General features: G+C 49.0%; 1 protein-coding gene across 1 annotated transcript in view; it reads left to right on the forward strand.

Annotated features, from left to right (window-relative positions):
* Positions 1 to 5688: 5688 nt before the first annotated feature.
* Positions 5689 to 17145, forward strand: part of DGKH (diacylglycerol kinase eta) — a 220861-nt gene continuing 209404 nt past the window's right edge. Inside the window, exons 1-2 of the mRNA XM_054163093.1 lie at positions 5689 to 5855; positions 15043 to 15228. Of these exons, the coding sequence (XP_054019068.1) occupies positions 5799 to 5855; positions 15043 to 15228 (243 nt within the window). The 5' untranslated portion in view covers positions 5689 to 5798. The remainder of the gene's footprint in view (positions 5856 to 15042; positions 15229 to 17145) is intronic.

The raw sequence follows: 17145 nt of genomic DNA on the forward strand, positions 1-17145 counted from the left end.
CAGGTGGGGGTTGGTCTCTTCTCCCAAGCAACCAGCATCAGAACAAGAGGACACAGTCTCAACCTGTGCCAGGGGAGGTTTAGGCTGGATGTTAGGAAGAAGTTCTTCACAGAGAGAGTGATTTGCCATTGGAATGTGCTGCCCAGGGAGGTGGTGGAGTCACCATCACTGGAGGTGTTTAAGAAGAGACTGGATGGGGTGCTTGGTGCCATGGTTTAGTTATTGGGTGATAGGCTGGACTCAGTCTTGGACTCCATCTCAAAGGTCTTTTCCATCCTTGTTAATTCTATTCTATTCTATTCTATTCTATTCTATTCTATTCTATTCTATTCTATTCTATTCTATTCTATTCTATGGTATTCTGGAGTTGCCATCATTGGAAGTGTTTAGGAAGAGACTGGATGGGGCACTTGGTGCCATGGTTTAGTTGATTAGATGGTGTTGGATGATAGGTTGGTCTCGATGATCTCAAAGGTCTTTTCCAACCTGGTTAATTCAATTCAATTCAATTCAATTCAATTCAATTCAATTCAATTCAATTCAATTCAATTCAATTCTATTCTATTCTGTTCTATTCTATTCTATTCTGTTCTATTCTATTCTATTCCATTGCATTCTGTTCTATTCTATTATAATCTATTCTATTCTATTCCATTGCATTCTGTTCTATTCTATTATAATCTATTCTATTCTATTCTATGCTATGCTATTCTATTCTATTCTATTCTAAATAAAACATTTACTTTTGCTCTGGGTATTTCAGAAGTAAAAGATTTATTCATTTTGATGTGATTTTGAAGCATCACAGTAACCCTTAACCTTTACTGTTTGTTTCTCTTTCTCTTTTAGGAGGGAAAAAAAAAAGATGTTACTGCAATGTCTGAAGTAATTCAAAGAAGATACTCGAGTTTGCACCAGGCTTCAGAAAGTCTCTGACCACAAATGCAAAACTCCATTTGAGGTATTTGTCTCTCATGTAAAGATTAGGTGAAGAGACATGCTGGGTTTTGTCAGCTCAGTTCTTCTGTTATGAAGTGAAACTTTTAAAAAAGGACCTCAGGAATTACTGAGCCATTAAATTCTTCTGAAAATACCAACAAACCATCTGTAACGACTTAGCAGATGCCAGGGAAGGATGCGACAAATAGAGGTTTTGGTGGTAGAAAAACCCAGGGTGATGTTATTTAAGGTGAGGCCTCAGCTGGAGCATGGTGCCAGTGGGCATTTTACATCAAGCAAAGCACAAGCAACCCCTTTGGAAGTGTGAGCTGAGAGGTCAGTGGTAAGAATTTAATTGAACTGGTTTAGAGCAGAACGTGTGATGGCCTCCAAATGCACCTAAATTTATCACTGAGGAGGCATGGGGTCTCCATACCCATGGGGCATGAGACAAAGGGTTGTATCCAGGAGGGGGTTGGTCCCATCTCCCAGGCAATCAGCACCAGAACAAGAGGACACAGTCTCAAGCTGCACCAGGGGAAGTTTAGGCTCACAGTGAGGAGGAAGTTCTTCACAGAGAGAATTGTTAGCCATTGGAATGTGCTGCCCAGGGAGGTGGTGGAGTCACCATCCCTGGAGGCATTCAAAAAGGGATTGGACCAACCCCCACCTGGCTACAACCTCCCTTCAGGTAGTTGTGGAGAGCAATAAGGTCTGCCCTGAGCCTCCTCTTCTGCAGGGTAAGCAACCCCAGCTCCCTCAGCCTCTCCTCACAGGGCTTGTGATGTAAATGCAATGCTGGTACAAAAATTCAGAAAAGTGTAAAAAATTTATTCTCTTAGTGTCATTCTGCCTCAAATAAGAAAACCAAACCAACCAAACAAATGAAAAAAGAAGAGAAAATTAACTTCCCCCCACCAGGGAATCATAGAATCAATAAGGTTGGAAGAGACCTCAAAGATCATCAAGTCCAACCTGTCACCTAAGACCTCATACTACTAAACCATGGCACCAAGTGCCACGTCCAATCCCCTCTTGAACACCTCCAGGGATGGTGACTCCACCACCTCCCTGGGCAGCACATTCCAATGATGAATGACTCACTCAGTGAAGAACTTTCTCCTCACCTTGAGCCTAAAATTCACCTGATGCAGCTTGAGACTGTGTCCTCTTGTTCTGGTGCTGGTTGCTTGGAGAAGAGACCACCCCCCTCCTCACTACAACCACCCTCTGGACCAGCTAGGAAAATCACTGTCTGTTTTCAAGCCAGTTTTAAGACCTGCCTCCAGTGAGCTCTTCTCCCAACTCAACATCCTCCTCTGCTCAAGCACAGCTGGTTATTCATTTTACCGGGCAGCTCCTTCACCTCTCATTTACAAAGCTTATCCTTGGCTTGAGCTTGACTTCAGTTCCTTTGGCCCTTTGTAAATGTGGCAGCACAGCCCTGAAGAACAAAGTGAAAACCTGTGGTTCTGACATCTCTGTCCTCAAATGCTGCATTGGTTTTGACAGAGTCACATTTTTCAGCAAAATACTTTGCCCATGATTTTCAGTCAATTCAGCCAAGCAGCACAGAGACCTTGGTCTCAATTATGACTGTGGTCTTTGACATGGGGAGCAGAGCTCAGAGGCAGGGCAATCATACAGGGCAGGGCTTCTCAGCAAGGCTGAAATTTCTCTCCTTCACAGAAAGAAGTGAAAATCAGATTTGGCAGTCAGGGGCCTGAAAGGGCAGGGCTGAGCTGAAGTTTCATTTCAAGGTCTTCACTAAGACCTAGCTGGATGTGTGCAGCAGCTGATGCCTGTCCTCCTTATTCAACGAGACCTTGAAATGTACCTTGAACTTAAGTAGGTTGTAATCTTCTGGGGCCTATACCAGCTTTCCACTTATGGAAATCAAGCTCTGAACTCCAGGGAATGAAACGAGATGAATGTAATTGCGTATCTAGTCACAGATATAAGATTCAGGGCACATGAAACAGAAAACAGGGCTGAAAGTACAACATGAATTTGAATTTCAGGGCAGAAGGGTACATAGAGAGCTTAAGCTGAAGAAGTAACTTCAAGTTACTTAAAGTTCCTGTCTGAGTTTTCAGGTTTTGTGGTTCAGAAAGCAAGGAAATGTGTGGAGTTAGCATGACCTACATTTCATGGCAAGCCACTTTCACCACAAAGCATGGCTGGTGATAGAGGCCAGATGTCAAGAGGTATAAATGACCACCATGAGAGATCCTCCAGTGCAGCATGAGAAAAAGAAGCTGACTAATCTTACTCTACCACTCACTCTTAGTGCAAAGCCCTTTATAGTATGACATTTGTCAGAAGTATGTAACACTCCTAGGACAAAAGGGAAAGACAGCTGTTGTTCACCATCAGCTTTAAAAAGCTGCCCTTCAAAATGCAAAATGCTCTAAGTTATCTTGTTTGCTTCCTTCTGAGGTTATGCTCTTACCATCAAAAAAGTTCATCAACAGACCACTGATAAACTTATTACCAAGAGTAGTTCCTTTTTCTACTACTGGAAGAAATGCAGAAATTTCAGTTCCTCAAATGAGCTGTGGCATTTCTTTGGGCCTGGCTTAGAGGTACACCATCTGAACTTAGTGGAATTTTCCTATCAGCTTAGTTAAATGCATGGATAAGACTTCAACTTTTTTTCAGGAGTAATGCTGCCTTTTTTTCCCTTTTTTTAACTGCCAATATTTTAACTGCCCAGGTGGCCAAGAAGGCCAAAGGCATCCTGGCCTGCATCAAGAATAGTGTGGCCAGCAGGAGCAGGGAAGTCATTGTGCCCCTGGACTCAGCATTGGTTAGGCCACACCTTGAGTCCTGTGTCCAGTTCTGGGCCCCTCAGTTTAAGAAGGACATTGAGACATTTGAACGTGTCCAGAGAAGGGCAACAAGGCTGGGGAGAGGCCTTGAGCACAGCCCTGTGAGGAGAGGCTGAGGGAGCTGGGGTTGCTTAGCCTGGAGAAGAGGAGGCTCAGGGGAGACCTTCTTGCTGTCTACAACTACCTGAAGGGAGGTTGTAGCCAGGTGGGGGTTGGTCTCTTCTCCCAGGCAATCAGCACCAGAACAAGAGGACACAGTCTCAAGCTGTGCCAGAGGAGGTTTAGGCTTGAGGTGAGGAGAAAGTTCTTCACAGAGAGAGTTGTTAGCCATTGGAATGTGCTGCCCAGGGAGGTGGTGGAGTGACTGTCTCTGGAGGTGTTCAAGAGGGGATTTGACGTGGCATTTGGTACCACAGTTTAGTAGTCCTGAGGTGTTGGGTGACAGGTTGGACTTGATGATCTTTGAGGTCTTTTCCAACCTTATTGATTCTATGATTCTATTAATGCATTTTCCAAACATGAGAGCTCAGGTGGCAGGCTGCTGGTTTTTTGGTATGACAAAGCTTTAGACCATGAAGAAAACGCCTGTACCTTTACAGAAAAGGTTTAGAAACAGAAATTCCTTTCGTTCTTCTTGTGAAATCCAACTCTTTTTTTTCTGATGTTTTTGCTTATCAAGCAGGTGACCCAGAGAGTACTTTTTGTAATTGAGCATGATGATTGCAAATTCAAAGGGGCAGGCTGGAATGAAATGGAATACAGAAAAACAGAGGCAAAGGATACTCTTACTTTGGATGGTGACTGAACTCACTCTCTAGTTTTCTCATTCTCTAGTTTTCTCACTCTCTAGTCCTACTCTTTCACATATCCTGCTGTTCTTCAACAGTGGGGAGAAACAAATGAGTGATAGTGTTGTTGTAGGAGATCATAATGCAGTGGCTGGTATTCAAGGTTGTGCTGGTAACTAGTAAACCACAAAGGCTGAAGTATACACACTGTGCATTAATCAAAGGTGTGATGGAGGGCAGAGAAACCCAGCTAGTCCGTAAGGCAGATGTGGTGGCTTAGGAAATGAAAGGCACCCCGTCTCAGACATGGCCTACGGGTCTGGGCCGTCGTTTCCACAGTGGACACGCAGTGTCCCCGCTCCAGTTTGTCTGAAGGTACATGTGGGACCACACGGTGCCTTCCACAGGGGAAAGCGGCTGCCCAAACGAGGTTAGAATGTGTAGTATCGGGCTGCCGGAACTTTGGTGTGGGGCAAAGTGTTACCTCAGCACTAAGACCCTGACGTCTCCCAGCTTCCACAGAGGACTCGTCCCGGAACAGGGCAGTGCGAAGAACTCCCTCCGGGACACCCATCTGGGCCCGTCGGGGTGGCAGACCCCACTCTCCAGCCTGCCCCAAGCCGACGGGGCCGGGCCGGGGGATAGGAAGGGAGATGTAACTTCAGCGAGGCATGAGCGGCTCCCGGCCCACCGAGGGGGCTTCCCCCCGGCGCCGCGGGGAGCATCCTCGTCAGTCGGCCTCGCCTCCACTCCAGCCGAAGCGCTTGTAAAACGGTTTATGCCCAAGGCGATTTGCCCATAATCCGTTGGGCTTCCCAGGGCGAGGGGGGGAGGGCGGGGGGCGGGTGGGTGTGCGCGGCGCCCAGGGAGCCCCCGGGCGGTGCCGCGGGCGGGTAGGGGGCGGTGGGGGCGGGCTCCGCGCCGTGCACCGGAGGACACGGCGGCGGTGATGATGTGAGCGGCGCGGCAGCTGCAGACCGGCTCCCCCGGGAACCGGGGCTGAGCCCGGTGGCCGTGGGAGGGAGAGGAGCCGGGCGGGGAAGGGAGGAGGGGGCCTGGACGGGGCCGGGGGAGAAAAAGGGAGGAGCGGGGCCGGGGGTGGGGGGGAAGGAAGAACGGCGCCGGGGAAGCGCTGCCGGCTGGAGGAGCGGTAGCAGCGGGAGAGAGCGCAGCCCGCGGTAAACTGCTCCGCTGTCCGTTGGCGCTCTTCCCGCGGAGGTAGGGGACCTGCTGCGGGGTGATGGAGAAGCATGGGTACCCCTCCTATAGCGCCCGCAGCCCCGCCTGGGAGGAACTGGTAGGTACATGCGTGCCTTGCCGTTGCACGGGCATTTCCTACCCTTTTTCCTGCCTGTATTGTTCAGCTGGGGGGTCGGGCTGTCATCCTTATCGGTGCTCACCCTAACCCTTCCCTTCCCATCTATCGAACCCACTCCGTGCCAGATCCCGGCTGCCGGCTCTCTTCCCCTCCCTGTGAAGAGCGGGGGGTGGGAGCCTTTCGCCCCCGCTGTGTCCGGCCATTTGCTGTCAAGCTCGTCCCTCTGGGGGACAGGGAGTTCATTGCCCTTTCTGTGTTTCTCTGCTCGGGTGGAAAACCTGGGATTAGCACCGAGAGCCTTGCCTCCAACTTTGCCGAGGGAGGGGGCGGGAGGATTGGATGTCGATACCGTTAAATGTCTTCTCTTAGCACAGCAGGACCAACGTGTCCAGCGCTGGGAAGCAGTTTCTAGAAAGAGACACTATTGTGTTATTTTCCTTCTTCAGTAGTCAGGCTGGGAATCGGTCCCATTGTGGCAAGAAAGCCGAGGCTGCCACTGTGTTTTGCGGGGTGCGGAGTAAAGTGCGTGCCTTTCGGGTCCAACAAAGGGAGGCGAGTGCCCAAACTGGCCAGGAGGAAAGCTGTGGATCGGTGTTTTTGCGATTTGTTTAAGCAACTCAGAGACCCTCCTTCAGCTGAAGGAAATCATGTCACCGGCATCCTCAGCAGGCGATAAAATCAGATTTCCCTTTTCAGGGCCATCTGGTCCCACTCTTGGGCTTTTCTCCATTGTGCACACACACACATCAGGCAGGGAGGGCTAAAAATAGGCTTTGGGTAGCTGCATGGGAGATTTCAGGCTGAGAGGTCAAGGCTAGGCTGTCTCTGGCCCTGAACTTGTTGAGGCAATGTGAAGCATGGACCCACGCTACTGCCAAGCTCCCCTTTAGATGACTGTACCATGTTTTGCTAAGGCATTATGCTGGTCCAGGGCCCCTGGTTTTACTTGTAAATACAGTTTTAAAGAACAGCCAGAGGAGAGCCACACTTTGCCCGGCTCAGCATACTTGCTCCCAGGAAAGCAGCAGCACAGCTCTGAAGATACCCACATGAAACTTAAGTTCACTGCTTTCCGTGTTAGAATTTGTAGCCCTCCCAAATACATTTTTAGTAGCTTCATTTTTGTCGTGAGGTTGAACATCCCCTTTCGCTGCCCTCTGCAGTCCTTAAGCCTCGAAGCTGCTGCCGTAGATGCAGCTGTGATAGGGAAAACAGCTGTATGTGTGTTCCGGTAACATGGAGCTGACACTGAAAGGATCAGGCAAGAAAAACCCGAGACTTTTGCCTGACGAGATGAAGACATCGTGGGAGGAAGGTGGCAAAGCTGATCCCCGCGAATGTGTTATCTTATTAAACAGCGACATTTAAATTGGCTGCCATCACCTGAAACTCAGCTGAAACTCGGGAGGTGGATGGATTGAAGTCCCTCCACTTGGAAACGTGGAGTCCTGGCTGAAGCATCCAAATCTGTTTCCTTCTGTGTGCAGGGATCAGATAAACAAGGAGAAACAAGGAGCAGGTCTTTTTTTTCCTCCCTCCAGTTTCCCCTCCCCCAGTAAGGGCCAGGATATGGGTCATGTTTATCGTTTCATTGCTGCATTTGTTAAAGAGTACATCCATGAATGCAGTTTTAAGGTTAACCACTGTGCTGATTTTCTCTACAAAACTCTCATTTCAGCTAAACTATTCAGTCCTTTACCTGGTAACCTGCTGGTAAATACAGTCTTTGTGGCAAAAGCCACATTGTTCTTCTTGTAAACAGGCTTTTGATTTTAATGGGGCCAAAGAGTGGTTTAGGTGAAGAACTGCATGATGAAGGGGGGGGGAAAAAGTGCCCAAGCTTCTCCCTCGCTCTCAAAACACAGAAAAAGAGCAGCAGCAGAAAAGAAACTAATTATTGCAGGGTTTGAATCTGTGCAAGTTAATCATCTATGCAAATTGCCAGAAGTTATTGGGAAGTGCTGTTTCTGTAGCTGTTTTGAGAATTAAGTGGTGGACATCAAGTGGAGCGACAGCTCCTTTGCTTCTCAGGGTTGGACTTGTGCATGTGTGCAATGTTAAAGTTCTATCAGATCCTTTTCTGAACTCCCAGCTCAATTCCAAATGGAAAACCTCTTCCAGACTCTACCAAGAGTTGCATTAGACCCTCCATAATGGAGTGGAATAGAAGTAAGGGAAAACGTGAGGCACATCTTGCCTTTTCCCAAGAGGGATTCAGGGGCTTTGCACTCAAAACATATGTAATACATGTCTTACAAAATTCTATACTCGACTTTCACTTTTCACCAGAGCTCTGAAATCCCTGAAATGCACAGATAAGTCTTAGAGTTTTTGAAAAGTGACCCTTTATTTTGACTTCTACTGGTTTACACCTCCTCACTCTGAAGCATTTAACACATCTCTGTAACTTACAGGTTACAGGATTGCCTCAGCTACACCACGTGTGATATAGTTGCTCTCTTTAACAGTGGTATGCATACATTTTGTTGTGTTTTGCCTTCCCCTTTGGTAGGTTACATATAGAAGTTGTTACATAGAAGGTAAGGAAGCCAGGGAAGAATAAACATGGCTAATTTGCTTTGCAGAGGGAGCTGAGGCAGGCAGAACTTACATTAATGTGCTCAATGTGGGGAGCCCAGCTAAAAACTACACTTAGTCCTAACTACCAAAATGATGAAAGATTGAATAACATATTTTAAACACGATGAATGATGAATTGTTAACCTGACACATATAAAGCTATTAATCCAGGTCCCCTCAGAACAACTTTTTCAGGTGAAGGAGAAAAAAAGTATTACTCTTCAGTTTATAGATTGCCAAAATAGCCTAGAGAAAAAGAGGTAAATATGCTTGTTATGAAGGGAATTAGTATTAGAGCTGGAATAATTTGTGTTCCTAGACTCAAATAATGCATTAATCCCCATTATAAACTATAATCTCCAGCACAGCTGGAGTGTATGTGTGTGTGGATTATTTTTTCTGCATTGCATATTGCATTTTAGTGACACATATTTGCTTACTGGCATGGGATGTGGTCGAATTGAAATGTTCTTACGGCGCATACATGTACCCAGCACTTCAACATTCTTTGAATGTAAAGGGCAGATCATCAGCTGATTTCAATTGCCATAGCACAAATGATGTCAGTGGAGCTGTTTTGTATCCATTGAATATCTCCTTTTAAATGCCAGCCTTTCTTTATGCTTTTTGCCAGTCTTCTGTGGCTTCGGTCATGAAATCTAAGTCAATTACTAAGAAGCATAAACCTGAGTATGGTAAATGAAAGACACAGCTTGCGTAAATACTGTGTTTTAATGGCTGAGTATAGCCTCATATTCTTCAAGAGCCTGACCTGCAGAGGTCTGGTAGTACCATTTGTACCACAGTGTTCACAGCTGTATTCACTGAACTAAAATGCTGATTGACAGCCACCTAAACATGAGCCAGCAGTGTGCCCAGGTGGCCAAGAAGGCCAATGGCATCCTGGCCTGCATCAAGAATAGTGTGGCCAGCAGGAGCGGGGAAGTCATTGTGTCCCTGTACTCTGCACTGGTTAGGCCACACCTTGAGCACTGTGTCCAGTTCTGGGCCCCTCAGTTTAAGAAGGACATTGAGACATTTGAACGTGTCCAGAGAAGGGCAACGAGGCTGGGGAGAAGCCTTGAGCACAGCCCTGTGAGGAGAGGCTGAGGGAGCTGGGGTTGCTTAGCCTGGAGAAGAGGAGGCTCAGGGGAGACCTCATTGCTCTCTACAACTACCTGAAGGGTGGCTGTAGCCAGGAAGGGGTTGGTCTCTTCTCTCTAGCAACCAGCACCAGAACAAGAGGACACAGTCTCAAGCTGTGCCAGGGGAAGTTTAGGCTGGAGGTGAGGAGAAAGTTCTTCACTGAGAGAGCTCTTAGCCATTGGAATGTGCTGCCCAGGGAGGTGGTGGAGTCACCGTCCCCAGAGGTGTTCAAGAGGGGATTGGACGTGGCACTTGGTGCCATGGTCTAGTTGTGAGGTCTGTGGTGACAGGTTGGACTTGATGATCTTTGAGGTCTCTTCCAACCTTGGTGATACTGTGAAATTCAGTATTTCTCGTACTGTGTCTGATATTGATCACCTGGGAGGATTTCAGCTGTGAGATGAAGGAATGGAAGTCCAGTTAGTAGTCCTTATTGAGGCAAAATTTCATGGCTATCTTAGGCAGCTTTACCTGGAACTGGACCCTAATTATCTATTAATGCCTCTGAAAAGAAGAACAAGTGGGAACAGTGAAGTCTATGAAATTGTCTTTGTACATGTGCAATGTATACATTTGCAGAAACAACCTTCTATGCTGACGTGAATGAGTAACTCAGGTACTATCAACAATGCTTAGCAGTTGCTTGGTTTCCACATTTTGAAGGACCCTAGGTGACAGCATTTTAGAGTCTGTAATTTCATGCATTGCACTTCATGCATTGCACTACATGCTTTGCAGAAACCATCTTCTCATTGCACTGTACCTGTGGGACATCTCCTCTCATTTGCAGATTTAGCTTGTTACTGTTAAAATCTTCACATTAGGTAAACTGAGAGAACACCCCTAGTAATTATTTTTCATAGCACTCTGAAATTTATCAAGATATGATGAAAGAGACTTGCTTGGAAGTGGAAGGCTGGTGCATTGTGTTCTTGTATCTCAGTTTTTGCATTTGGGCAGCCAGGAGAGAGAAAGATCACGACAACATAGCCCATGCAAGGACACATGATGCCCTTTGCACAGTGCAGAAAGTGTGCAGAAGCTACAGTTGATACTTAAGCTTGGAAAGTGAACAGAAGATGAAGAACTGTATTCATTGCCCATTTCACCTACAGAGAGTCTTTTACCAGCTTTTATGTGTTTGAGATGAAATCTAGTGAAAGAAATCTGAGATGGCTATGCAGATGCCTAAGGAGATCTCCAGCTCTTCTGCTGACATTGGGATAGGATAGGATAGGATAGAATACAATAGAATAGGATACAATAGAATAGAATACAATAGAATAAATCAGGTTGGAAAAGACCTTTGAGATCATCGAGTCCAACCTATCACCCAACACTATTGGCTGTTTTGAAATACACATTAACCACCTGGACTACTGCCTCCAGTTCTGGAGCCCCTATTACAAGAGGGATATGGGGGTGCTGGAAGGTGTCCAGAGAAGGGCCACGAGGATGATCAGAGGGCTGGAGCACCTCTCCTATGAGGACAGACTGAAGGAGTTGGGGCTGTTCAGTCTGGAGAAGAGAAGGCTCCCAGGTGACCTCATTGTGGCCTTCCAGTATCTGAAGGGGGCTACAAGAAGGTTGGGGAGGGACTTCTCAGGATGTCAGGGAGTGATAGGACTAGGGGGAATGGAATGAAGCTGGAGGTGGGGAAATTCAGGCTGGAGGTGAGGAAGAAGTTCTTCCCCAGGAGAGTGGTGAAGCCCTGGAATGTGTTGTCCAGGGAGGGGGTTGGGGCACTGTCCCTGGAGGTGTTTAAGACCAGGCTGGCTGAGGCTGTGGCCAGCCTGATCTAGTGTGGGGTGTCCCTGCCCATGGCAGGGGGGTTGGAACTAGATGATCCTTGTGGTCCCTTCCAACCCTGACTGATACTATGATACTATGACACACTTGAGTAATATGCTGTCTTTGTGTGCCTTTCCCAGTCACAGTCTCATCTCTCCTTGCAACTGAATTTGGGAAGGTGCTCTCTGTGGGTGAAATGTCTACCTGTAAACAGTTCTGCATGTAACTTCATGCAGGACCCCAGTCCTGTGATATAAATACCACAGCAGCCACATGCAGTGTATTTTGAATGTTTTTTAAGTAATAGTAACTGTTATTCAGCTAGTGCTGTTTAATCTGGTTGAATGAAACAGTCAGCCTTGCTGGTGTTCTGTTAGCACTAAGACATTCCTCAAATCACACTCACATTTAAAAGCAACACAGGCTAGCATGAATTAGCAAACTCTGTCTTCTTGTCCTTTCGACACATTCAGTTGTTGTTTACCTTCAGAAGACTAAAGGAATTGCAGTGAGATGTGTTCTGGCATAATTTACTATTCCTGAAATAAAGGCACTGAAGAGGAAGGAAGGAGGGTAGAAAGAGCAAGTGTCCATAAACACTGCTCTTAACCTATCTTTCTTCCTAGCCATGCCACAAATTAATTCACTGAGGGCAGTATATACTTCACAGTATGACCAGGGTTGGAAGAGACCTCAAAGATCATCGAATCCAACCTGTCACCACAGACCTCATGACTAGACCATGGCACCAAGTGCCATGTCCAGTCCCCTCTTGAACACCTCCAGGGATGGTGACTCCACCACCTCCCTGGGCAGCACATTCCAATGGCTAACAACTCTCTCAGGGAAGAACTTTCTCCTCACCTCGAGTCTAAACTTCCCCTGGCACAGCTTGAGACTGTGTCCTCTTGTTCTGGTGCTGGTTGCTAGAGAGAAGAGACCAACCCCTTCCTGGCTACAGCCACCCTTCAGGTAGTTGTAGAGAGCAATGAGGTCACCCCTGAGCCTCCTCCTCTCCAGGCTAAGCAACCCCAGCTCCCCCAGCCTTTTCTTGTAGGGCTTGTGCTCCAGGCCTCTCCCCAGCCCTTCTCTGGACACGTTCAAGTGTCTCAATGTCCTTCTTAAACTGAGGGGCCCAGAACTGGACACAGGACTCAAGGTGTGGCCTAACCAGTGCTGAGTACAGGGGCACAATGACCTCTCTGCTCCTGCTGGCCACGCTATTCTTGATGCAGGCCAGGATGCCATTGGCCTTCTTGGCCACCTGGGCACACTGCTGGCTCAAGTTTAGGCAGCTGTCAATCAGCACCCTCAGGTCCTCTTCTGTTTGACAGCTCTCCAGCCACTCTGACCTCAGCCTGTAGCTCTGCATGGGGTTGTTGGGGCCAAAGGGCAGCACCCAAGTTTGTGCTTGCCCAAGTTTGATCCTGTGTTTTTGGAAAGTAACTCACTCTCTGGTGAAGAGAGAGGCAAGACAGGATTACCCCTTAGCTTCACAACTGGCCTGCAAGGGACATATGAAAACTTCATATACTTTGAGGCATCAATGGTAGGATTTAGCCCCTACTGTAATTCCAGTAGGGAGTGTAAGGAATATGATAAAAATTCCTTTAAAATATAACAGATTTACTTTTTTTATTATAACTTGGACTTTCTAATACAACTTAATACAAGTGAGGATAGCAGAATTGCATTCGAAGTACCTGATGCAGTAACACAGAACTAAGCCACAGGACCTGTAAGGCTTCATGGAAATACTTGATTTCCCTTAGTATGATTAAAATCCCCGATAAAAGAAATGGGTTGCTCTGGATTATATTACATTAAGATTGTGGCGAGGTGTCTGCACTGTAGGGTAGGTTGTGTGCTGTGGGTTTGGTTTCATTTCTCATTAACTGCTTTGTCTTTAGGTACTGCGGCATTGTATTAGTGCATTAAAGGATGTCAGTTCCCATTCTGGAAATATAAATAGAATTGTGGGAATATGGAAGCCACAAGTATTGATTGCTTTCTCATGTTTAATCTGGTCCATGCAGCTAAGAGTTGTGTGTTTTATTTAGTATTGCTGTGACTTAAATGCTTATTTTGAACGCTGACTACATAGAAGCCACAATCATTTTGAAGCCCCACAATTCCGAACATGTGGTGACATTTTGAGATCGTGTGAGCTGCCAGATCTGAGATTAAAAGGGAAGACTGACCCTTTCTTTCCCCAAAAGTAAAAGCTCATCTTTTACAAAGACAAAAATGAACAGAATAATAAGGAACAAAAATAACAGGAGAAAACTACTGGAAATCAGTGTATGCATTTGCCTAAACTGTCCAATGCTTTCACAGTATAACTAAGGTTGGAAGAGACCCCAAGGATCATTGAGTCCAACCTGTCTTCACAGACCTCATAACTAGACCATGGCACCAAATGCCACGTCCAATCTCCTCTTGAACACCTCCAGGGACGGTGACTCCACCAGCTCCCTGGGCAGCCCATTCCAAGGATGAATGACTTGCTCAGTGAAGAACTTTCTCCTCACTTCGAGTCTAAACCTCCCCTGGTGCAGCTTGAGAACTATGTCCCCTTGTTCTGGTGCTGGGTGCCTGGGAGAAGAGACCAACCCCTTCCTGGCTACAACCACCTTTCAGGTAGTTGTAGAGGGCAATGAGGTCACCCCTGATCCTTCTCTTCTCCAGGCTAAACAATCCCAGCTCCCTCAGCCTCTCCTCATAGGGCATAGGCTTTGATGCTGAAGGGTACCATAAGGCTCACTACTTGGAGGGGCATAGATAAGAACTCATTGCAATAGATGCTGTCCATTCAGTTCCCAAAAGTCACCCCGTGTTCCCGAGGGAAAACCTTACCATCCTCATCCGTGGTGGGACAGTAGGTGGGAAGGACACCTGCACTCGGAGCCGGGCGGTTTCACTCTGCTTGCTTGAGACATTTAGAATTTGGCTTTCCACCTCCCACAGCCATCACCGGGTTCGGGGAACCGCGCGGCGTTGTGTAATGAGGGGTGCGATCGGAACGGGCTCAGGTACCAGAGGGCCCTTCTCAGCCTCCGCCTTGTCCACTTCCCGAACCTCGCTGGGCTCTGTTGGCGCGGGGACGCCCGGGGAAGCCTGGGCAGATGCTAGGCGCACCGCGAGCCTTCCCCGCCTGCCTTCGCCTCTTTCGCCCTTTGGACTCTCCCCGCCGCGCCAGCTCTCACCTGCGGCGCAGCTTTCTCCGCCCCGACCCATCCGGGCCGACACCGGAGCCACTCGGCGCCCCCTGGCGCCGGCGCCCGCTCTCAGCGGCTCCCCGGCGGCGGGGGCGCAGGGGGCCGGGCCCGAGCTCGTCCTCCCCGGCTCCGCCCGCTGGCGGGTGGCTGCGCTCCGGCCCCCTGCGAGCAGGGAGCGGCGACCTCCGTAGTCGGGGCAGGCGGGCTCGGGGCCCATCTCTATCAGAAGGGTCGGCGGAAGATGGCGGCTGGCCGGCCCGTTTCACTCCACCAGCGCCCGGCTCCGTCCCCGCCGCGGCTGCCTCCGTCCCCTCCCCCCTGCACCGCCTCTTTCCCCACCCTCCCGCGCCGCCTCCGCCTCCTCCTCCCTGGGGAGGGGAGCGGCAGCGGCTGCCCTGGCTGAGCTGGGCTCGTGTGCTCTCTCTCGGCAGGAGTCCGGGAAGATGGCCGGGGCCGAGTCGGGGATGAGCGGCGCTGGGATCCCGCAACAGCCCCAGCCCCAGCCCCCGGCGGCGGTGGCGGGGCCGGCGGACGAGTCGTCGGACAGCGAAGGGGAGCACGAGGGCCCCCAGAAACTCATCCGGAAAGTGTCCACCTCGGGCCAGATCCGCAGCAAGGTAAGAAGGACAGAAGCCGGCGAACTGTACTCCCTCCGGGGCAAGTTTCTCCATCTCCATCCTAGAGCGGGGTCCAACTAGGAGCGGTGGGCGGCCGCTGCATCCCGCCCGCATCCCCGGGAGCAGCGGCGCGGGGCGGGGGGGGGGGGTTGTGTGTGTGAGGCAGCCGTGCTTCTTCCTTCCTTCCCTCTCCCCTCCTTCCCTCTCCCCTCCTCCCCGTCCAGCTGTTGCGTCCACATCTGTCCCCGGCTGGCAGGAAGAGACCCCGGGGTGGCGGAGCTTTGCGGGGCCGGAGGGGTTGCCGCTTGCCCCGGCGGCCGGCAGCCGCCCTGTCCTGCCTGGCGTCCTGGGTGTGGGGGGAAGCGGCGGGCTGCCTCCCTTCGGCTTCTCTTCCTCGGCGGCGGGCACCGTTGCCGCGGGGATCACGCCCTGCCTCCCCACAGCGCGAGTGGGCTGCTTCAACGAGCTTTTCCTCGCCAACTTTCCTTCCTCCCCTGTCGTCTTCACCCGCTGTCCCGATGGGCCGCCGCCGTGCCCTCCGCCGGAGAGGCAGGCAGCGGCGGCAGGAAACCCGGGGTGGCACATCGGTCTGCGTTGGGAGCGGGAAGGGAGCGAAGGAGGGAAACGCGATTTCCACCTTGAAAGGCACCCTTTGAGATAGATGTAAACTTATACGTTGTTGCTGGTGGGGCTGGATACGTTAAGCAGCTGACCAAATTTCAGGTTAATGCATTTTTTTGGCTGTCTCGAGCTGCGGGGGTCATCCTGGTGGAATTAACCTTTCGATGAATGGCGGGGTGTTTACATCACGTTTTTTCCTGTAAAATGAACTTAAGCAAGCATGCATTCAAAAGTATAAAAATAATGAGATTGACTTGCTTTCTGTGTAAAGGGATCCCATGATTTTCTACAAAGCATGGCCCACATTGAGTGATGGGCTCTGCACAGAACCCCGTTTGGGGGAGCTGGTGGGTGCAGTGACATCAAGATCAGAATTTTTGCTGTAAGCTTCTGGTTTGAGGGGCAAAGTGGCTGCGTGCAGGCCCTGGCAGGTCATACTTAACGTTTTGATTTCTACACAGTAGATCATGTGGTGGTGTTTCCTTTGCAGAGCACCCGTTAAAGCTAGAGAGGTGCTGTTTGTGGAGTCCTGTCCGAGTGGTGCTGTCCTTCCCTGGAGCTGCCACTTCACGCACTACATCCAAAAGGCAGCCACCTTTAAACAGGAAGCATTGACTGGTACAGAGTAGTGTTATCCCACTCTGTCAGGTGGAAGGCAATTTCCCCCCCCCTGAAACCTCTTAAACACAGTGTAGCGTCTCGTTTGATTGCTAAATGTTCATTCTGCATTTGCCGTTGCTAGGCCTGCCTGAAGGGTGGGTTACCTACAGTAAACAATATGCAACTATTGCATCGTGTGGAGAATATAGTCCTATACAAAGTTTCATCTCTACACCACTTGGTGTGGCAGCCTTCAAAATGTTTTAAAGCTGGTGGAACATGGCGTTTTATTAGCTGCGGGGTGTGGGGGGTCGTGTTAAGTGTGTTTGCTCTCACAGAGGTTGATACTTGTGTAAGGAAAATGTATGGATTATGAATGTTATTGAAACAAGTTGGTGAGCATGGATTCTCAGCCAGTTCTTACCAGCTGTCACAGGTTGGTGGGATATTCTCTATCTGAGAGTTGTGAATGAATGCAAAGCTGGGATTGCCTGGAGTTCTAAGACAGCTCTACAAGTGATGCTTTTGCATATCTTAAGTTTGCATCTCGGTTCTATTTCTGTGAAACAGACAAGTGTGTGTGTGTATATATATATATGTACAGGAAAAACTGACTGCTGACATAATTGGAGTCATGAAATGTTGCTTTACTGGTTGCCATTTGCACTGATGTGCAACCCCGGATATAAACATTTT

The sequence above is a fragment of the Dryobates pubescens genome, chromosome 7 (assembly GCF_014839835.1).
Source record: "Dryobates pubescens isolate bDryPub1 chromosome 7, bDryPub1.pri, whole genome shotgun sequence".
In the NCBI taxonomy this organism is placed as follows: domain Eukaryota; kingdom Metazoa; phylum Chordata; class Aves; order Piciformes; family Picidae; genus Dryobates; species Dryobates pubescens.